General features: G+C 41.6%; 1 protein-coding gene across 1 annotated transcript in view; it reads left to right on the top strand.

The window, feature by feature from the left end:
- Nucleotides 1-23,808, top strand: part of LOC142575596 (E3 ubiquitin-protein ligase RNFT2) — a 52,942-nt gene that overhangs the window by 25,043 nt on the left and 4,091 nt on the right. The window contains exons 6-9 of the mRNA XM_075685078.1: nt 8,806-8,906; nt 17,587-17,740; nt 20,586-20,735; nt 22,143-22,208. Of these exons, the coding sequence (XP_075541193.1) occupies nt 8,806-8,906; nt 17,587-17,740; nt 20,586-20,735; nt 22,143-22,208 (471 nt within the window). The remainder of the gene's footprint in view (nt 1-8,805; nt 8,907-17,586; nt 17,741-20,585; nt 20,736-22,142; nt 22,209-23,808) is intronic.

Below are 23,808 nucleotides of genomic sequence, written 5' to 3'. Positions count from 1 at the left end.
TTATTCAGAAACATGCACTGTATTGAAATTCTTAGTTATGAAATATTTTTACATTTAAAATATAGGCAATCTGGCAGGGTTGTTTAAAATATTCTTAAATTCGAGAAATTCATTAATGTCGGGTTCGTAGTAATGAGATTTGACTGTAGGTAGTGTCAACTTGTGTATGTGTTCTAAGGTAAAATGCCTCTCTTAATATGATGCTCCCATGCTGCTTTATATGCTATAACAATAACATCTAGAAACTGGGTGTGTGTGCCGAAAGGAGGAAGAACACAAAATCCCCGGGCAAAAAAGAAATGCAAGCTACATTGTCACACCTGCCTCTGTGCCGTGCACCACGCACGGCATGCCTTTACAGCTATTTCACAATTCGTGCAACGCTCTGCATTACTTAGATGTCAACTACAGTTAAGTCTGCCAGATCTTTTAGTGACTATGGATCGTATGTTTTCCTGGTTAGAATGTTTCTTCTTGCATTTTCTCTAAAACATATGGATGAGGTTCTACTGTATAAGTATTACTAAAAGAAGTTTGATTGAAAGTGTTAATCTGTGTCAATAGCTTATATTTGTAGGTATGTAAACTTCGCAGCGAACTTGAGAAAAAGTATTGATTGCTTTTGAAAAGCATTTGTAACCTTTAATTTTGTAATATCAAGAGAACTAACATAGTAACCCATAATTAAGCCCTCATTTTTCTCCAAATCTCAGACACTTGCAATATGGGCAGTTTGCTTAAACAGGGGCTCAATGCGAGCTAGCTGGAACATACATATCGTATTTACTCCAATCTAGGCTGGCCCTGATTCTAAGCCGACCCCCGAATGTCCGAAGCTAGAAAAAAATTTAGAAACGTACCTCGAGTGTAGGCCGAACAATAAAAGTGAGGACAGCATTAACAGAATGATAACAGCATTTATTTAATATGAAATGCCGAGCTCACGCTACATTGTCACCACCATTAGCCTTACGCTTGTGGGTGCGCGCAAGCTCCTGTCCGCGCGCTCATGCATATGCAGACAATGCGGCATCGCACATGTCGAAACGCAGCACGATCTCAGTAAACAGCTCCTCTCTGTTATTACACACTTATCTTCCTTGTCGCTGTCATCTCATTGATGCTGAAGTTGCGCGTGGCTTACTATGCCTCTGCTGCTAGCACAGCTTTTCATTTGAAAACGGCCCTATAGTGTGCTATCATGATAATGCCATGCCGCACGCCGATACCATAGAACCAGCTACGATACGACAGAGGTCGGAGCGACAACATCGCTCATGCACTTCAGTTGGCTACTGGCCCGGCTAGTAGCGGCTGCGATACTGACTTTTCTAGATGGTGCCAGCTATGGACCATATTTATCATTTTCAGTTACAAACAGGTGCATTTCTTTTTTTAAATCCCCTAAAATCCATGCCGACCCTAGAGTTTTGTATATGATTATTTGGAAGAAACTATCGGCCTAGATTCAAATAAATATGGTAGTTACAAGCACTATTCATCCCTTCATGCATAGAGTTTCATACAGTAATTGCTAGAGAGAACCCTGGCGCTAGTGTCTACGGGAGCTGCAATAAGAAGGGTTGTACCAGCATGGGAATTATGGGAAGTACATGGATTTGCCTAAACTTCGTCCTTACAGCTTCAGACAGCTTTGTGAGTTTGTAAATGATCATTTTCAACAATGTACTGCGTTATAAATAATTAAGCATCATCAAAATCGTCCGACAGCAGGATTCAAACACAGGAACTCTAGAACATAAGCCTAATATTGAAACCATTAAGTCATGGACAGATGTATCGACAAGTGAATGCAACGCCCTTATGAATTTATCACGGTCATGCCAGTGCCTTGAGATGCTTGGCGCATTTCGATTTGGCCACCTGGACAAGCTCAATCATTGCAATTGTGCGTGTTCGCGGCGTCTTCTGCATTCCGAAGAGTATATATTGCGCCGGAATTTATGACGATAAGATTTATATAGCGTAATATACAAAGCCACAAAAACGTCTGAATCCACAAGCATGAAGCTCGGACAAATCCATGTACTTCCCATCATTCCCATGGTGGTACAATGACTGCAGCGCCAGAGTTCCCTCTAGTAGTTATTTTATGAAACTCTCCACTTTCAAACTCCACTTCTGCTGAATGCACAGAAGTACTTCTTGCGGCAAGGTATTTCTTAAATAGCCTATTTTCACTTCAAATTCCTTTCTCCACTTCGATAAAAAGTGGCTCAGGGCCCCTTTAATTTCACTGTGATAGGTTGATTGCTAGAACAGACGAAGATCAAAGTTCAATTTTTTAAAATTTCTCACTGAAACTTCAGTGCTGGTACGTCAGTGTGACGTCACAGATTTCAAAGTATTTTCTTCTTTTTGAGGCTTTTGTGGTGCAGTAAGAGATGTCTAACCCAGGGGTTCTCAAGCATGTTAGTCTCAAGGAACCCTGCTAAGCTCCATGAAGTGCCAAGAAACCCACCCTCCCCCACACCCCTAATAGGGAACTTAGGCATAGCAGACAACAGGTTTAGGGCCAGTTGTGGTGTTGGGCAAGCTACTTTGATGGCTATGTGCAACCCAGGTGGTCCAAAATGGGTGCAGTTGTTATGAACCAACAGCAGACAGCATCGTAACCAAGGCATGATGAGAGAGAATGACAATTCGCAGTGGTTATCACACAGGGTCACCTATAATATTTCATCACAAGAGGTCTTAGAATTAGTGTGGACTTCACTTCGACTATAGTAAAACATCGTTATTTCGACTTTTACGGGACCAAATAAAATGACTGAATTAACTGAATGTCGAATTATTGAGGGTATCAAGAAAACAATAAACAATGTTTACACCAACATGTGTTTATTTACTGAATGGACAAGCAAATCCTGTTTCAGTTTTGCACATGAGCAGCGCAGAAGCTGCAATTCTCGTCATTTTGTGACTGACTAGTGCTCAAAGCGGCGAAGGCCTCGTGACTTCTTTTGCTGCGCGGCCGCAGCGGGCGTGTACATCTGAGGCATGCTTTTGAATACCGTGCGCATGTTTCGATTATTTTTTCACCATTGAGCTAGTCGCCAACAAATCGTCCATCCATCGTGATGTAGCAGGTGCTCTTCATCATTGACAGCCTTGCACCAAGTCAAAACGAAACTACTGTTTGTCGCAACTGCAGTGGTTATTGACGCGATCATGGATGGGGACTATGCAGTTGTGAAGGCATGCAACCAGCCGCCAGTTCGGTTTTATGCGTGGCGATAAATGCAAGAATAAAGGCTCAAGGATGCAGTTAGGCACGAAGCGTCCCAGTGTTGCTTTCAGTCGCGTACCACGTACGATTTTCGATGATGACTATGGCAGTGCAGATTCCACTGCTTCGTTTCGGTTGGATGCTAGCGCCGTTTTAACGCGCTAGCGTTAAGGAGCCCGTGTCGCAGAAAATACGGCATTGGCAAATAGATTTTCGAACCACACATAGCCAGGCCATTCACGTTACGCAAGGAATTCACTGAAACAGTTGAATTTCATAAGCTTAAATATGTGAAAATACGTGGAAAGACTTACACACAAGTTAGACATGATAGCTCTCAGACTGTAATTTGAATGTACGAGAAAACATAAATCTGTTACACGAAAACTCAGACAAACCCCTTTACCACCATTTCTAGAAAGCACAGACTGGAGACGGCATCCGCCATTTGCACATGCCGGCGCATAAATATCTCAGAATCCACGGAGGAGCACGCCCACTTCCTTGAAAGACTTCCAGATGGCGCTCGCCTCCACCACATCGCAGCCCATGCAAAAGGCCGCGTTTCGACCAGAAAGCCCGCTTTCATGCATAGCGTTAGCCGCAGGTGTTTTCCGGGAAACATTATGGTTACATATGCTGCAGTTGCTGGGAGGTGCGAGAAGCAGTCGGGGATCTTTGAATGCTATCGCATTCCACTCTTAAGAGGAAGCTTTAGCTCGGGCCCAACTCCGACGCGGCCTATTCAAATACATGTAAAACGCAAAAACGTTTTTATGAGATAACCCCTGTACCGATTTTGATGAAATTTGTTGCATTTGAAAGAGAAAGTTAAATTCTAGTGACTGTTGGAAGCCGAATTTTGATTTAGGGCTTGAATTTTCTTAAAACGATTTTCAAATATTTGACCGTTAGAAAAAAATAGAAGCACAAAGTTTACAAATTCATAGCTCTGCATCAAGAACTGATATCGCGGTTCTGTAAACGGCATCTATTAGATCATTCAAAGCGGACAAATTCAATATGTCATTTTACATCTTACGTGAATTTGTTACGTTGGTTACAACGGTTTTGCAAAAGTTGTATTTTCCTATGATTAATTTTTTTTATATTCATGTGTAACATATCAATTTTGTCCGCTTTAGATGTACTATTAGATGCAATTCACAGAATTGTATTATCATTTTTAGTGGTTAAGTTACAGAGTTGTAAACTTGATAGTTTCGTTTTTTGAAAATGTTCGATTTTTGCCAATTTTTAATAAAAAATTGACAATCTAACTCAAAAATTCGAAACCAACAGTCACTAGATTTTAAGTTTTTCTTTTAAATGCAACAAACCTCGTCAAATTTGGTGCAGTGGTTGCCGAGAAAAACGAATTCTCCTTTTACATGTACTTAGATAGGAGCACTCGAGCTAAAGCTTCCTCTTAAAGGCGAAGCTTAAATGTCCTCCAAATTTTTTTGCTCTTTTGCGTCGGCCATTTGCGATGCTCCGTGCTCAGCAAGCTACCGTACTAGAACCAGCTGGGTTGTGCTGCTTCGTGCACTTAATTTTTAAACCTCTGACGTATACGTCTGCACACACGCTAGCATTACCGACCTGCAAATGGCAGTAATGCGCATGGTTTGCCGTCTTAGCCACTTGGCGGGGGCGGAAACGGAAAATATATCAGTGGCTCATGGAACCCTGAGGGGGGCCCTGCAGAACCCACTTTAGAGAACCCATGGTCTAAGCTTGTTCGATTTTCAGCTGTTGTAGTATTGGACGTAGTCCATCTTTAATAATAAAAAAAAGAAAATTGACTATGCCCAAGCAGATGGCATCAAAATCTAAGACGTCGCAGTGAGCTAGAGCGGGAACTTAAAGGCAGCGTCACCGGCCGTCTATTACTTTTGCGTCTGTGCTGGCTTGCCAGGCCCCTTCTCACAGTAAGATTGGCTTGCTTTGATATTGTAGAAGGGTAATTTAATAATAGCACAGCTCAGGTTATTTTTCTGTCTAGCACTTCTTCAAAAGGTTAATTGGTAGGAGGAATAATGTGCCCAACAGGAACTTCCTTGCATTTTGTGCTGGCCCTAAGGCATTGCCAAAAGGTATTCGCCTCATCATCACTCCTGCACTGTCTTTTCCGAAGTTCTTTCACAGCTGGAACGAGGTGGTGTGCGTTTTAAGATACGAATGTATGTATGTGCTGAGAAGGTAAAAAAACACTGCTGTAGATGGGGGCAGGCTTGCAGTTGCAAAGCCTCGAGTTATTGTCCTTCCTATGAGGCTAGAAGACCATTTGAATATAAATCATGTGGCACTATGTGCATATGCACTGAGCACCTGTATGAGTCTTTCTTTTTTTTTGTCAATTTCTATTTTTTTTGCACTTCGTTTTATTTATTGAACTGAATTCTCAATTGACCATGTGCATGTTTAGTCTTAAGTCTTCATCAGTGCCCTAGGACGTTTATTTTAACTGCACTTCAGAAGCCTTTGCTGTAGTAGCAGCTTTATTTTAGCTTTCCATATTTGGTTTAATTAGTCTATTATTTCTCACAGAGCACCATTAATTGTAATGGACTGTCAGAAAAAATAAAAGCAAATTATATTTGAAGAGCTGTGTGACTTGACTCAAACTTTCTAAAATTCTGTTGTCTGCTCATACTTTCTTAATGGTTGCACCACATAGCTTGCTTAGTTAATGCCACAATTCAATTTTTCATTACAAATGTCCTATTTGCCAATCAGTGTCCTTAAAATATGTCAGTCATCATTATTACACAATAGTTTGGCATAATAGTTTTATTCTTGTCTTGCGTGCTTTCTTATTCGATGCACTATTTCTTTGATACCAGCATCGCAAGATTCAGAGCTAAGCAGATATTGTTATTAAAAGTGTCACTAACTGTTTAGGAGAGATGGTTTGAAATAATTTAGTTTCCTAACATTTAAAATGCAGGAAATATGTTTCATTCTCTTTTCACCTCTGCATGACTAAAATCTTACTTTTAAAATCGCAGCATTCATTGCAAACTCTTTGCCAATTTTGTGCCTATGTTCTGAAAATGCGTCATAGTTGTCCATGTGGATTGACCGCAACAATAGTCTAGTCTTATGTGCCTACTTAGTGTGCCATTTCTTGGGAAATATTGCTGTAAGGAAAAAATGCATGTTGAAGTCACAACTACGTAAATAAAATAGTGTGCGCGTGTGCGCACATTTGCTCATTGAGAATTTCTTTCATTTTCAACACTTGCCTTCTTTTAATTACTGTAGGTAGGTAAGCCTTCTTTTTATGCAGATTGTCTTAAGTGCATTGGTTAGTTTGTTTAAGTAAAGCCACCTTTGAATTAATCATGTGTGTCATAAACTCCTTACAGTTCAATCATTGTTACGAAAGTATACCAGTTATTTTTATTATTGTACAAACCGACTAGGCGCATGTAGAACTAGAAACAATAGTGGCTACATTTCTCGTCCTTCATATTCGCTTAGCAAGCAATATACTGTGCTGGCAAGGCACGAAAGCTTCTTAGAAAGGGCAGCTTTTTTCTTTTTCTTTATATGATCTCCCTGTCTGTTTGCCTCCATCCGTGACCAACATCTGTTGCCGCCTAGGAAAACAGCTGTGCCGCTCTCTCACAGCACAGCTTAGCCTGTTGCTGTCGTTTCTATCTTTCTTGTTCGAGGTCACATGCTCGACGGAAGAAAAGGATTTGAGGAGGGTGGGGGGAAGTGGAATCAGGGCGGAAGGTAAGGAGGTTGCTTCGTGCTAAGCGTACAGGATGTAGAGAAGCAAAGAAAAAGAAAAACAGTTTGCACAAGGCCACAGAAAGGAAAGGTTCTTTGCTGCAACCAGCAGGCTTGTGTGGAGAGAGAGCAAGGAGGTTGAGGGAAGGATGGGGGAGGAGGTCTTTCAGTTGGCCTTGTTGACGCAGAGAAGGCGTGTGGCACTTCTCTCTTGGCTGCTTTGACATCTGCTCACTTTGCTTCTTGAGCTGATCCTTTCCTTTTACCCCCTCTATCGCTGGTTTCTCTTGGGACTTTGTCTCTGTCACGTAACTGTTCAATTCGCTTTTTTTTTTTTTTTACACTTCATGTCATCCTTACTCTGAAGGCATTTCGTCCGGTTTGCGTAGTTCTCGGTTGTCACCTGTAGCGTCTTGGATAGGGTTACTTGTGTTCCTCGTCCAGCGTGTCACCGGATTTTTCTGCAACCGTCGCTTGGGATACCGTATAGCCGTTGGTTGTGCAGAGGTTTTTGTGTTGCACTGGCACTTAGCTGTGCATATATCCCAGGCAGTTTGCCTGCCTTTTAGGATCCAAAGAATTGACATATTTATCTACATTGTGGTAGCTTTCTTGGAGTCTTTTTCTTGCCTGTCTTGTTAAGCCTTACGACATGGCACGGCGGTGAGTGCAGCATTCACTACTGAAATGCATCTCTTCTTTCACTAGCTTCAGCAGGTTCCCATCTTGCACCTCTGGCAGTACTTGCACTGTGCAAGTATAGTTATTGCTTAGAGGTTTCAACTGTTCCTTTCATTAGAACAATTTGCAACAGGAGGCCACAGTTTGTTCCTTATTACCTATTACTCCATACGAAGCATCACTTTTGTGCTCTGACTGCTTATGCATCTGTTAGGGCTTAATCAACTTTTGTTTACAGAACCTGCTTAAATAGAAAGTGCCTGAAGTTCTCATTTTCTCCCTCAAGGTTTTAGTAGCTTTCCTGATGAGTGTGGTTTTATGTAACTGATTGTGGTTATATGTTACTGACTTGCTTACGTAACTGTAGTTATATGTTGCACTCTTATAGTCTCCTAAGGCTCTCAAAGGTGAGCTTCAGAAGCCTGTAGCTTGAAATATATCTATTATTAGCAGTGGAATATTGTTCCTTCTCACATATTCAATTGCTTACTGCTTCCAGAACTGCTTGAAGGCCCCTCTCTGCAGCTTGCCTTGTCACTCACAAACAGGAATACCTCTGTTGTCATTGAATCTTTCCAAGGAAGTACTAGTGCTTTGCCAGGATTCAATTTTGTCTTGCTCTCCCCTTCATTTTTTTGTACTTTGAGAGGCACGTTAAACTAAGTATACATCTCGAAGCTAGGACTACAACATTAAGACAGTGGTACTCTTTTCTCAGTGCCCTTCCTTTGAACACTTGTCACTTCATTCTTGTGCAGTTTCTAAGCCGAGCTTTGGCCTGAGCTACCTCGCACAGCTCTTAGACGACATTCCTTTGTTGTATCTACGTATTTTTCTAGCCTCTTCTCTTTCCCTTGCAACCATACTGCTGCCTTTAGCCAGGAAGCTGTGACACGTAGTGGTCACAAAAGTGTCCGTCGCTCTCAACACATTCCTTGTGGAGCTGCAAAGGAGCTGGTATCCTCAGTTGCATATTCTAAAAGCTGTTTGTTTTTTCTTTCTCTCTTTTTTTTTCTCCCTCGCCTGTCCACCCTCTGCTTTCTCCATGGTGGCCTACATCGCCCTGCTTGGTGTGCTGCTGCTGGTGTGCCTGTGGTGCTGCACTGTGACCATGGGGTCGCCCACCCTGGCAGGCGAAGCGACATCTTAGCAGCCTGCTCATCGTAGTCACCAACGTGTGCACCTGCGTCTGCTTCGTCTACTTCCTCCTTGCCGACAAAGGCCTCGCCTATGCGTAAGTCCAACCTGCACTACACTGCACACTCTTTTGGCACGTTACCTTATTAAAGAACCCTCAAATTTGCGCGTGCTTGTGTGTGTGTGTGTGTGTGTGTGTGTGTGTGTGTGTGTGTGTGTGTGTGTGTGTGTGTGTGTGTGTGTGTGTGTGTGTGTGTGTGTGTGTGTGTGTGTGCATACACACAGTTGAACCTTGCAATAATGAAATCGGTAGGGAACGCGAAAAAATTAGCTTTCGCGAGAATTTCGTTGTTGCAAAAAGTGACAGCACAGATGGGTAATGCATCGCAGAACAAAACTTCACTGCCAAAATTCCGTTAGCCTACTTTGGCAAGCTTTGCTCGAGGATATAGAACCGCACTGCCGACAGTGCAAAGTGCACCGCATGCGTCGACCAGCAGTGGCAGTACTGCCATGGCGCTTTTGCGAGATCACTTTTGCGAGATTTTGCGCAACTCGGCACCGGACGCAGAGCAACAGCGCATGTAGCAGCATTCCTCTAGGGCCCGCTGTTGCCTGTAGGTGCCAACGCATATGTTGCTGAGAGCAAAAGTGATCACATCTCATGTACCCAAAGGTACATAATTGAGATAACACCCCTTTCGTGCAAATCTACGCCCGGCGCTGAATCTGGACATGATACCTGTCGGGTGGCACCAAAACCAGTGCTCTTGAAGCAAGGGATGCGTAATCCCGGATGATTGCTCAATCATGGCCCGATGCGTGACACTCCATATGCTGCGACCGCCATCTCAAGCACCATAAACTGTTCCATCTCAGCGGGACATGGATTTCCTTGTTTTCGCTCCATTTTTCTCACTGAGATGCACATTACGCAGAGCAATGCCGCGATAGGCGTTTGTTGTTTGAAATGCACGTTCAGTTTGCATTCAGTTTTGCCTCATGCAATTGGCCTTATAGGCCTTGCCGAGTTGTCAGGCGCGGGGAACGCAAACTGAATGCACATTTCAAACAACGATTTACGATCTCGCCTAGTAGATGTGCAAGAACCGTCGCTTTGTATTGGTAGCAACATGCATGCCACTTCAAACGGGTGATCAACAAACAAGATAGTGGCCTTGACGTGTTTCCAGCGCACTGATCGCTTCCGGTGCTTGGTTGTTTTTGTGAACAGAAATGGCGGCGCCCACACAAGTGTAATGTGGCGGTATTTTACGCAATTTTAGTGCAAGACAATCACATTTGAGCACATTTTGGAGCCTGCTAGCCTTATGCGAGTAGGTAACATGTGGAGTTACGTTCCGGCAAATTTCGTTGATGCGGGATTGCAGTACAGCAACATCTTGTTGCCGAGAGGTACAAAATGCATTGAATCTTATGGGAGTTTGCCGGGGATACGAACATTTTTGGTTGTTGTGGGAATTTTGCTGTTGCGGGCTTTCGTTATTGCGGGTTTCGGCTGTAGTAGTTCACAAACAACTAGCGCCGCAATAATTCAGTGGGATAGACTGTGACGAAGGTCAGTCCGCCAACCAAAACTGTTGACCATTAAAACCAAGATTACCACAAGGGTTGAAATTTATTTTATTAGGCAGTTAAATTGCTCAAATTTTCTTAATGCAATGAGCTGTCTGAATTTAATACTTAGAAAGTCAAATAAATGGCTAGTTAATCAGCACCTTATACATTTACCGGGTGCTTTAATGAAGCACCACCGTTCAAGACACATGCATTGTTGTGTTTCTCTAGGGCATAGGAAGAAGCACTTCTCAGCCTGCAAGTTTCATTTTCATGTGCACCAAGAGCTGCAGTTCATCCTGCTACATTCTCAAGAAGAATCACAATTATAAAGATCTAAATGTTGATTTGCCATGCTCGGACAGCTTGATTCGATTTCCTCATTGCAATGAGCCATGTACGTGTAATAGTGAAAACGCGAATTACCACATATCACCGTCCCCTGACATCTGCCACCACTAAAATCAGGGCTCAGAAGAAACCTCAATCCTATCTATAAAAACCAATCTTTAAATTATACTTCAAAACTTCATTGAGATGCTTTGGTATATATAAAAACTGCAAGTTAGAATGTATTTATTTTAAGAAATGCATAAAAGCAAATAAAGATATAACACTAAGCAGTGAAAGACAAGGCGTCATTGTTCTCTGCCTCATGTCTTCTTTCTTTCTTTCTTTCTTTCTTTCTTTCTTTCTTTTTTTGTTGATTGCACCTTCCTCAAAATTATACTTTTTGCACCTTTGCTCAAAATGAATTTGTCTGCTTACGTATATTGGCGTTCCTTGTAGAGGTAACTGGACTTCATTTTTATTATATAGGGGCCTATGAATATTTCACTTTCATTGCTATCTTAAGCAGTGTAGCAAAGAAAGTAAAAGACTGCAGAATTTATAAATTTGTTCTCCAAAGACTGTAGATATTTATGTAGTTTCTGATTTCTGCTGTTAATCATAATTATGTAATATTAAATGCTAGTCTCAAACCAAGGTTCAGTGACATGTTCTCAACACTACAAAGGTTTTCAAAGTTGAACATTCTTAAGAAGCAATTCTTAAGAAGGATATAGCACAGAAATATCTGGATCACGGATGTGGTCCAGCCTTTATTTTCTGTGTGATACAAAACTGCTGAATTTTTTCGTTGCCACGCCTATTCAAATTGATCACCGATGATCGATGCATTATATCGCCAATTTCAACATGTTGGAGCTGTTTCTTATCCACTTAAGGCCATCCAGTAGTTAGTAGAGGCACTGAACCTTCAGAATCAGTTTAAGTTTTTGCACTCTGGCGATGTTGTGATTTTTGGCTTGCCTTATTGCGAACTAATGTGCGTATGTTGTAGCGAAGAGGGGCGTGGCTGTCACCTTGTGCCGCACTCGAGAAAAAAGTGTGCCGCTCACTATGACCCTGCACTATCATCAAAATTTTGTAATCAAATAACTTCCAGCGAGTCAAAAATTAAATGACATCGCCGGCTTTGACGTCCTACAGTGCTGAGCAGTGATAATTGACTGAAAATGACACCACCTGTTCACTAGGGAGCTTTGGTTTGGAGTTCGAGTCGTTTTATTCCGCTAGAGCGTGTTTCTGAAGGTCCCTCGCATGTCCAACATGTGGACCTGGCTTTTTCGGCCAGTTTCCAAGAGTTTCGGTAATGCTTCTCTCATAAAATCCCGGCAAGGGGCGCTGCCAGTGTCAGTGCGCAGTTATCGAAAGTTGCTCCCATGGCGTAGTCCCGCGTGGCTGTGTCGCGAGAAAAGCATCGTGCACGAAACTATGCTGCACCAGCACTTCAATTTAGTGATCAGGACTCGAGTTATGATTTCAAAGATGACAGCATAGCAGATTCAAGCTCGAACGGCGACGAAGTTTTGAGTCAGCATGGGACTTCCGCAGCTGTTCACCGGCGAGTTTCGCTTACGGCCTTGAGCGATCTCCTTCCTTGTGCGCGCTTATCTGCCTATCTTTCTGCGCGACCTGAGAGCTCTGCTGATTATCTTCAGGGTGCCTACTTCGCTTGATTATGATGTGCTGCCGTTAGCAGCAAAGAAACTTCCGTTCACGCCAAGAAGGCCGCCCGCAGCACATACCGGCCCAGCACTACTGATAAGCAAAAAAACAGTTTACAGCAGGGTGGGATTTCTTTCTGCTCTTCTTCTCTGTAGAGGTGATAAAGGCAATCTGCAGAAATGCATAAAGATATGCTTGGATGCATGATCTTGTAGTTCCTCAGTTACACTGAGAGCGATCGGTCCTGGAAGAGGTGCATGACTTTACACAAACTGGTCGAAAAGGCGGAACTGCAAAATCTGTTACGAAGATCGCAAAGTTGAAGAAAAAAAACTAGACATTTTGTGGGAAAAGTGTGGAGTGCACCAATGCTTCACAAAATCCAGGAACTGCTTCACCGCATGGCATGAGTGATGAACTGGTTTTAGTCTTTTTTTTGTGTGTGTGTCAGAAGAATGGAGGTGTACTGAACATTTATTTTTTTATCTTTGAACTGTATATTCTGAATTTCCTTTGATATTATTGTTTTTATAGAAAGCATGTTTTATATTGTTCTTATCAACTGGCAGCAAACATGGCGCTCTCTAGAATTTTTGTTTTACCTAATTGATCATTTTTTGGCAACGTATGTTTTTGAAAAGAGCATTTCATTATGCACAATATGCTATGCTGCAATGTGTGCTAGGATATTATTTGTAGTGGTAAATATTTTTTTCCTAGACAAAAAACTACCATTTTCTCGCGGTAACGAAAGAGTTAAACGAAACAGGCCCATGGGATTTTGCACAGCTGTATTATGATCTGGCTCATTTGAGCCCCTGCAAGCATTTCCTTACTTTTGTGTTGGAGCAAAATAATAGTGGCTAAATAATAAGGATGGCTAGTACAGTTTCCTGCAGTCATTGCTTGATATTACTGTTTTTGCTATTTCAAGATTCCAAGATGATTAATGCTAGACATAAACTAGGATTGATTACAATAAATGCACTTCTAATCATGCAGATTTTTTGGAAGTCCGATGCTGTGAAAGAGGGCACTTGACCATCTCATGAGCAAATTTTTCGTGTGGAGCACAGGTGTCTATGTACACAATTTTTCAAGTGAAATTTGCAGAAGCACTTTAGTGGAATGTACTTTCTCTATGCCCAATAGGTGCACTCTAAAAAAAAAAAAAAATATTTTTTTATTTCTACAGCAACAGCAGAGCACTTGGGATACCTTTATATGGCTGAGAAGATTTTGAAAAAATTATTAGAACAGTTCATTTTTGTGATAATATTGCCTGGAGCACAGGCCTTCACTGAGCGGCACGGTGCGACCCTAGAAAATGTACTCCATCCGCTTTCCTGCTACCTTCAAACCGCAGTGCCGTCATACATTCGCAGCAAAACAGACTCGCAGCAAATTCTAAATAAATGATGCCTTTTCTGTTTACAAGAAAATTATTTCAGTGCATTTATACACCTTCTGAAGCCACAACCCTCTAAAAAATTATGAAGCAGACAGCACTGCTGACGTCAGCACAAAGCACAGGAAACTGTATAGATTCACTCTTGCTACAGAGAGCACCAATGCCTTTTCTTTTTAATTTTTTTTGAAGGAACATTTTGTCAGACGGCAACACTCTTACACAACTCTGGTGGAAATAAAGGTTCCCATGGCCGGCCCTTTCATATGTACACATGCTAGGTGAGAAGTATGCTTCGCATCGCCCATAAAGGGGTTTTAGGTGGAGGAGGTGCCTCAAGGGCCTCAGCAACAGCCTGTTCGGTTCCCTCGCCTAATTGCATGATATAAAACCGCGCAAGTAAAACAAGCCCACATTGGCTTGTTTATAGTAGTTGTACATGTCCTGGTTCGTTAGGCCCTCGGCAGCAGTTTCTGCTGCGTGCGAGTCCTCGCAATAAAATTATACGAGTCAAGACAGAAGGTCCGCCAGGGCTGACTCGCATGTAGATTTAGAGCGGAGCAAACAGGTGTGCGTCACAAGAGTCCGCAGCTGGCGTGGTTGTTCGTGGAAGGTTGAGTGCGTGCCAGCGTACTCAATAATTCGATGACTCACAGCAAGCTACCCTTGGGAGATGCAGTAACGATTATGTTGTTGTATTTTAATGCAAAGATTGTATAAAGATGTGCTTAAAATATATTTTCCAGGGTACTTATAGCTACCCATACAAGTGGGTGAGACGGGGAGTTATAGGCATCGGCTTCTGGACAATAAGTTTGCTAAGCCACTACTGCAATTTCTTTGTGAAGCAAGCCTCCATGCTTTTATGAAAATAAACATGTATGCCACTGTGCAAGCTGAACAAAAGAATAATGATAATGAAATATTCACATAGTTGATGCTGTACTATGCACATGTATGCCTTTACATAACACTGTTGTCAGCACAGAATCCATGCTGTCAATAAAACTATTAGTTGTTGCCCTGCTTTGTCAATAGAAATGCAAAAAAAAAAAAATTATTTCTTGGCAAGAACAATTCAAGACTTGAACAGATTGACAAACTGCTAGAGATATTAACTAACAATTTAAAAATCATTTGCTAATCTCTTATGCTGATGTTATTAATGTCCTAGTATTAAGGTCAGAATGACTTCTTTTGCAATGTGGTGGTTGAGATGCGTTACCTTTTCTTCTTGTCATGCAAGAGTTTTACTGAAGTGACAGTCACACCATTCTGATTTCTCTTCTGCATGACTGCATGTTTCTTTTGTTCATTATGTTTGTTATAACTGCCTTGTGTACGTGACATTTGCTTGATCTTTTGTAAAGTCCACAATATCTTGTAAATAAATAAATAAATCGTACTACAGTATATTAGTATTGGCTTAGTTGTATGAAATAAATCACGTTACCTATAGAATGCCGAGACGATGACTGCAACTAAACAATGGCTGATAGCTGCTATGGCCCATGCTTCACACCTGTTTTTCAGAGCATGAATTCTTTTTCTTTTTTTTTTTTTGCCCCTTGTAAAAAATGAAATATGTATATAGTATATGCATAGTTGTGAGCACCCACTGAGTGGCTCAAGGAATGTGTGAAAGCAATTTTTGAGAACAATCATCTAGGGTTGTTCTTCTTTTCTCTCTCTCTTTATTTTTTCATTGTTAGGTGATATGCTTGGGGGTAAAGCTTCAGGCACCAAGAAAATTGAAAAGAAAAGGTGTGTGCCCTTAAAAAATATGTGCTGGGTTTACCTTACTAGAGAAAAGCAAAGGCCATGAGAGACGCTTTAGTTAAATTTAGGCTCCCGATTGCTTCAACCACTTCAGGTTCTTTAACACGCACCCAAAGCAGAATACGCAAGTGTTGTCGTGTTCCACCCCTGTTGGATTGCGGCCACTGAGGACGCTTTTACACAACTACCGAAGCCCTGGCGGTGATAGACGGCGTAACTCTGGATAAGCATCGTTTTTGACTCTTTTTACTTATCCTTTCGCAACTCTTGAGGCGTCATTCAAACAGTGCACCATGCTGGTTCTCCGGCCTCCTTTTTCTCGGAGTTTTTCGCTGCTAAAGCAGTTCTCATCACACTTCTCTTTGCTGCCCAGAAATAATCTCTGCGCATGGTCCAGTAAAAACACAATTGCTTACTGCTTTTGCGAACAAGTGTTTGCCTGCATCGGTCAGTTTCTGAACGTTGTATACCTCTTTGATACCATGTGTGCATGTGATAATGTTTGTTGGCAAGACTGGCAATATTGAAAGATGATCAAAGCAATGCAACAATTCTGAAAAAAAAAGTGCACGACTTCAAGTGTTCTGACAGAAGAACGCAAAGAATTCACAAGTCACTAAATTGACTGGGGCTAAGCATGTACTGATGAAGAACAGACAACCGTAGTACAGTTGATCAGTACTACAGTAAACCAGCAATCCATAGTTCATCAATTATACAGTATGATTCAGATTATTGTGTGCATACTGAACTAGAATGATGGCAACTTTTCACTCGTCTATGCCTATTGTCTCTGCCACGTGTTTAAACCTACTGAGGATTGATTTCTCTTAGACTTGTGTTGAACAAGGCTCCTGTGCGAGATTTGAAACATTTTCTCATTGTGTGGCTTGTTGTGGTTAGCATAATTTCGTGGATATTCTACCTTGTATAATTTATTTGATGAATGATTGCCATCAGTGTTTTTGTACTACAGTCATTTTCTTGTTCTAGTTAGCTTGATGGCATAGTCATCTGGGGATTAGTATGCTGCGCTGTCACACAGCAGACGCATGTTTTAATTCTGAGATGGTGTATAAGCCTGCAGCTAATATTATTTGCATGAAGAGTCATACATTGGCTTGTGCCAGAGAAGAGCCTGCAGCAGCTTTTGCTGCAAGGAAACATTGCATTTCATGTCGTAGCACAGTTGCATATATGGCACAAGGTTCACATTTAGGCTAAAGGCTAAGCTTCAGCAAGATCAGCTAAGGCAAACTAGCCTTCTCAATCACATGAAAAATCTACAGTCAAATTTATTTAAAGAGATACAATAACATGTAACCTTGCGCTAGTAAATAAACAACATAACAATGCCGTACATATACAAGTCGTGAACGCAATTGATGAGCACAAGAGAAAAAAGAAAATAGGGACACCACGTGTACAAGCGGTACTCCACACAGGAATTGGCATTGAAGACAGGATATTTAATGGCCGGGAAATGAAAATAATTTCTCCTAGAAAAACAAATTCGAGTAGCACAGTAGTTATTGTAACTGTGATGTGAGCATTCATTTTTCTTCTAGGAATGCGAAACTGCTTAAGGAAATGGAGTAATGGAACAGATGTCAAGGGAAAAGAAATACAGTTAGAGTTGTAGACACCCTTGGATGGGTGTCTACCCATGACACCGTCCTTGGATGGAGTTTGCTAATATTCAGCACCCTGCAGGAACATGTTAACAAGAGGAAAAAAATAGCTCACGCAAAGAGAAGGAAAGTAGTGTGGTAATCAAGAAAATGGGGCATAGGGGTTCTTCATATTTTTTCTACAATAAATTACAACCAAGACGTGCTGCTTTGGGCTCTTCAAGCATATTGTACTTCACCGTGCTTTAAGACTGGGCGACTGGACACAAGGTCTTAGAACTTTGCTGCATGTCTTCATCTTGCAGTAGACAGCGACTGATGACAGTGAGAATGAACTATACGTGCGGTCTATGTGCTTTATCCTTCAGGCTCATCCTGGTGCCTCCGTATACCCAGCCCATTGGTGGGCTGGAAGTATTGTGGATCGTGGTGGTCACCGACTTCGTGCTCAAACTGATTACCATTCTGGTCAAGGCAGTGATCCTCGCCCTTCCCGCCTGCCTCTCTGCTTTCCCGAGAAGGGTGCGAATTTTTTTTTCTTTTTTTGCTTACCCTTGAATCGCATTGTCCATATTCATTTATCCTTAGAAAGACATTTTTGTCTCAAACATCTTGCCATGCACAAATACACTCACACCTCGATACAACGAAGTAAGTTTAAGATATTTTTCTCCAATATCAGTAAGTAAAAAATACATGCTTGTACCTAAGCTTTGAAATAATGAAAGTATTTTTGTCTCAAATGGTGAGGATCAACTGTAGGTATCATTTTATTAAAATGCAGAAAGGAAGGCAAACACTGCAAACTGAACAGTGGAAGCGAAATTGATATGTACGCATGGCTTTATGAGATAAAATTCAGCTGTATAGGTTGGAGATCAGGCACAAGTTGATGACAAATTTAATCCTAGTTGATAAGAAATAGAGCCACATGTAGTTATAGAACAAACAACTTTCGTCTTTGAAACATAACAGAATGGGTTTCAAGGGAAGGGGGTAACTCAGTTTAGGGTTTTATAAGAACCACCACCACCTGTGTCATTGTTTGTTTCTTTTTTATGTGCTCATCTTTCTTTAGTGGTGAACATGTCAGTCAGTGCAGGCTAGGAAAGAACTCGATAGAGTGCTGAGATTTCAAAATTTTTGGGATTATGGCAGGTTCTGGTCTCACAGGACAAGGGAATGATCTTTGGGAGAGATGCTTGGGGCAACATATTCAGTGTTTTCACCTACACTGGTGTCCCGTGTAGGGTAGGCATACTCTAGCATCAGGAGGACTGCATCTTAATGATGATGTGAGCTACCTTCAAGATACATTTGATAAATTATGCCAGGATGCGTTGAGGTTAGGGTCCGTGAAAAATGGTCAGCGTAAAGTAAGTCGGGAGAAAATCAGAATGTTTGAACCATTGAGTTTCATGCTAAATGTACTAGAGGTAAATTCAGTGCTAGTGTTTATGTGTATTGCCCGAATGTCTATTCTGTCAACGTGATATTGAAGAGAATAAGTGTACATAGACTTGTACATGCTTTGTTCTAGCATCAAACGACCTTGTGGGTGTTTGTAATAACCTTCTCAAAGCTCATTTTTTGTTACATGCTCATTGTGTGGCAATTATGTGTCTCATTTTGCCTCATTTCTACCATTCAGTAGTTGTGAACGTCACGAAGTGGTTATTTAGACTGTCAAAAATAGGTGCATACAGTGACCATCAGTCATCATCCATATGTGGTGACACATGCTCTCAAGCATTCCAACTTATTTATGCTCTGTGAATTTATAAAATAAGTTAGTTGTGCACAAAAAATAGTTAATGCTTTTTGGTCTGAATTTTATCACTCAGATGAGAAATTTATATTTTATGCATGTAAATGAGACAAGACAGGCAAAAGTAAAATAATAACAATAATAATTGCCAGCAAATCAAGGTATCGGAAGTCTGTTAAGGTTTTGAAAACTGCTTAGTTCACAATTATAATGGTGTGATGTATGGCTACAAAATATTTGAACAAGACTTTTGTGCCACTCAAGGCAAGTCATGTGCCTTAGGCATCATGCTTCAAAGATGCTGAGCAGAGGCCTAACCGTAGAGTGATGGGACACTTGGATGTTTACAAAATATCAAGGAAAACCATGTTTATCTGTGGTATCAAACTGATGGGTTATGTAATTAGAGTTGCAAATGGCTCAGATTTGTAAGATTAGTTTTATTGTTTGCTTTTCGCCACATTACAAGTTTGTTGGAAAGGGGTATTTCCTCCAATAATGTGTCTCAATTATTCCTGCAGGAATCATTAGACCGAAAAAAAGGGTGAGCTGTGCTATAGAAACATTGTGAGCCTTGAATGCAACATGTGAAGTATCAATAACAAAAAATGAAAAGTTTAGCAATGTGCTTTCTCAACGAAGCCATGCCAAATAGTAAAAAAAAAGAGTCGTGTAGAGACATGTGATTTTGATGGTTCCCTAAAGTACCCTGAACCACCCCTCAGGCTTGGTGAAATAACATAGACCGCGGGTAGCGTATGCTGCTGTGAACATCTCAGCCAAGTTTTGCTGTCGTACGCGGTACGTGGAGGTCGCAAGCGGATCACGAAGTCATCTCTCAAACGCTCTCTTTTCAACAGAAGGTCCTGTCCTCACTCTCTTCTAGACACACTACTTCATCATTTCCTTAGAAGGCTGATATTGGCTGATAGCTGACATCAAGCTGCGGTCGGCTACATGGCATAGATACCGTGGCCACGACATGGTTCTCTCTGGGTCGCCATGAGTCCACTGGCTAAACGCACCGTGACTCGCTGAGGACAGCCGCGTTTGGCTCATGTTTAGCACACCATAGACACTAGAGGCGGAAGCCGCGGCATCTACTTTAACATCCAAAATGAAATTTTAACTGCACGCCATGGTGGCATTTAGAAGGCATTTGTGGGCACGGCCCACTGTGCCTAGCCTTTGCAGTGCAAGGCATTAAAGAAGGAATGGAAGCACAGCGGAGGCTGTGTTTGATTGCCAATAACTCCTCGTCTGCTGAATGTGTTAAAGTACTTTTTGCAGCAAAGTGTTCCTGAAATACTGACCCATTTTCACTTCAAATGCCTTTCTCCACTTCGATAAAAAGTGGTTCAGGGCCCCTTTAACAATTGCAATGCCAGATTTTCTTCTATTAATTGTAGTACGAGGTTGACGTGGCGAAGTTAAAAATTTCAGTAGACGAAAAGTGGCCTCACCTTACATAGCTATTGAGATGGGAGGCCTCAGATTTTTGTGGTTGTGTCGTATACCCCACGTTACTGCGCTGTAATGCAGTTAAAATACGCCTTACATTAGTGATTAATGTTTGATTTTATCTGCTCTCCATTGCAGGGCCGCTACTACCTATTTGTGGAATGCTGCTCGCAGCTGTACCGATCGGTGATGCCTATGCAGCACTGGCTGTACTACTTCTCGGAGTCGTACACTGGCACGGGCAAGATGTTCAGCATGATCCTCTCTGGAGCGTACTTGCTCTGCAAGGTTTGCACAGTGCATTGTTCGGACTTATCGTGATGTGTGAACAGCCAAATGATTTCTGCAGAAATGTGGAAGAAAGCTGTCGCTTGCTCTTCCTTCTTTTTACATGCTACCTTGAGTGCTTTGATCTTTCTCATAGCTGCAGCACCTTCTTTTCATCGTGCAACACTACAGTAAAAGCTGGCAGAAGCTCAGTACAACACCAATCTGGCCATGATGCTTTCTGAAAACGAGATTTAAACCCACCAGGGCCGGTGTCGGTAATATTTGGTGATCACTCTCAGTGATAGTTTCACTTTTGCGAGATTTTGCAGGTCTAGCAATGAATGCATTGTTGTTTACATATGACAGCATTCCTGTTACTCTTCTAGGGCAGCGGTGTCTGCTTAGTTCCAGGAACACTGTAGAAGCCTGTCGATGCTGATGTGTGCGACGTTAGTCCCACAAAATCTCACGAAAGGGAAAGTATTCTTGAGTGTGACCACCCGAGAGTATCACCCTAATGTACTTGCCAGTACAAGCACTAGCTCAGGAGCACCAGCTTCGTTAACGCTACCTTGATTTTCCTTGCAGCAGGAACGAGTGAAACACATGAACCAGGAGAAACACCACCGCTAGCACAAGCTCATATAAGCTCACTCCACTAATGTGTTGAGTTTCCCTACAGCAGGCACAAATAAAATGTGCCAGTACAGTCACCAGCACTTATACAAGCCCCACAAAAGCCCTTTACTGTGGTGGTCTTGATTGCTATGAAGGCTTGAGTACAAGAAACAAGTACCTAATGCTTACCAATACCTTAGAAGCCCCCTCTCCTAAAATATTCCCGACTGTACTTCCTGCAAAAAAAAAAAAAAATTCCTGGCTCACTGTTAGTGCCAGCACCAGCTCACAACCTCACTCCTCTTATTCCAGTTTCCCTATAACAGGCATGAATTAAACATACCAGTCTGCACAGTACTTGCACAAACCCCCACAGAAGCTCACTTTACTGCTGATTGTTCTGAAGGCTTCAGTTAAAGAAACCAGTTCTTAGTTCTTACCGGTACCTAAGAAACTCATTCCACTCACATATTCTGACTGCCCCTCCTGCAAAAAAAAAAAAAAAAAAAAAAATTCCTGACTGCTCCACTGATGTGTTTCTGCTGCCTGTTTTAAGAGGCACTGAGGATTAAATATTATTGACAGATTGAAAATCCATGCTTAATCTCCAGTGTGAACAATTTACAAGAATGATTTCATCGCACTCCAAGTTATGTGAATGTTTGTTTTGACAAGGTTCACTTGTGGGTAATAAAATGTTAAATAGGCTTGATCACTTCAGACATCAAGTGGCAGCTTGTCTTAATTGGACAGCCCGCTGGCATTTTGTGGCCACTCAGCAAGGTAATGTGACACCTTGTCTTACAGTGCACAGACATCGTCTCCAAGACCAGAAATTGGAAAAGAGGCCTCATTCAAGCTATGTCAAATGTGGTAAGTCCGACACTCTACAAAATTGCACCCTTTTGGTTGTATCTTGCCACACAACAATAAACGTCATCTGTCTTGTCCGCATTTCCTTTTTCTAACGCTGTGAACCCTTCCCAGTTACTTCCCAGTAACAAACGGCATGCGCGTTGTAAGCGTGACATAGCATTCCCAACAGCAAAGTAGTGGGCGCGGAGTTTTCATGAAAGGAAGCGCAAGCAAGGCAGATGACGATTATTGTTCTGTGGCAGATATACACCCCAAAGGGTGTACCTTTGTCTAAGAGTGTACTGTTGGAATTTTCACTAGACATGTGCTTCAGCATGAAGTTTACTAAAGCAGACACTAAAGAGAATTATTTTATTCAGCCTAGGACAGATAGGTCACCTTTTCCAGAACTCATTCTGCACTTTTAATGGAAACAAAATAAGAGTTGTTGCTTATCAGCACAGATATTGACAGCCAAATCTACCATCTTGAATCACCTGCCCAAACTACAGCGCTGATGTTGCTGTGACATCATGAATCTTGTCATAGTATTTCCTCACGTTTGGCTCCTCATTGCATAGGAAAAGACGATGAAAGAAGTGCGATTCATTTCATTCTTATTGCTAAACAGTTACTTTGTCTAAACTTGAAATGTCAAAATCTGTTGTCATTAAAAAGAACTTTTAATGCAGCATTGGTCCCCCTCTACTGCTTTTGTGCATTTTTCTGGCTTACCAACCCTTCGCTTCTTGTAGAGCTGTTGTATTTCCTCTACCAGGAGTCTAAGCTGTCAGTCTAAATTAGTCTGATTTCTCTTTAATGACCTTTTAAGCAGCAGCAGTGTGCCTCAACTATATATCTTCTTTGTCGTTTTCAAATGAGCAAAAGGAACTCGCTGTAGTTAAGAACTGCTTGATCTCATAATTTCCTCATTCATGCTCGTGGAAACTCACCACAAATTTATGAGTATCAGCATTTCTTTGGAGCCTTGCATGGGCCTCATGACTGCCCATTCCAGACAACCAAAGGTACCAATAGAAGAGGTTGTCGTTAACAAAATGAAGGTTTTGGCATCACCTGTCATGCACGCGCAAAACTGGCAAGTATTTTGGATGTTGTAAAGCTGCCCAATGCGCTGCAAAAGTAGTCTGTATTTTTATTGAGCCAAGTGACCCAGTACAGTTTGCTTATAAGTGACATTCACAAAAACGGAAAAATGTGGTTGTAATTATCAGCTATTCTTAGATCTGGACTGAACCCAAAAGTGTCACACAACAATTTTTTTATGAGCCAGTGTGAGCTCATTGTGAGTCGGATGTGCATGGTGCCAGCAGAGTGCAATGTCGAAAGTGCATTCTCATTATGATAACTCTGCCCTGTACAGCAACCTGAAAGATGACATGTCATACAAGTTGAACTACAAAATCTTAAGACTAGGGGTGGTCGAATGTTCGAAGTTTCAAATATGAATCGGATATTGTGCAATAACTGTTCGTGTATAAAAATCATATTCGGTATTTTCAGTCATCGAAACTAACCAGATAGTTTGCGACCACCGACTGTCAAAGTCTTGTTACTGTTCTTTGTCTGCTAAACATAGTATCTGAAATTATCTGAA

This window comes from Dermacentor variabilis, chromosome 3 (assembly GCF_050947875.1).
Source record: "Dermacentor variabilis isolate Ectoservices chromosome 3, ASM5094787v1, whole genome shotgun sequence".
Classification (NCBI taxonomy): domain Eukaryota; kingdom Metazoa; phylum Arthropoda; class Arachnida; order Ixodida; family Ixodidae; genus Dermacentor; species Dermacentor variabilis.
The sequence above is the reverse complement of the archived record's forward strand: the minus strand, read 5'-3'. Positions and strand labels throughout refer to the sequence as shown.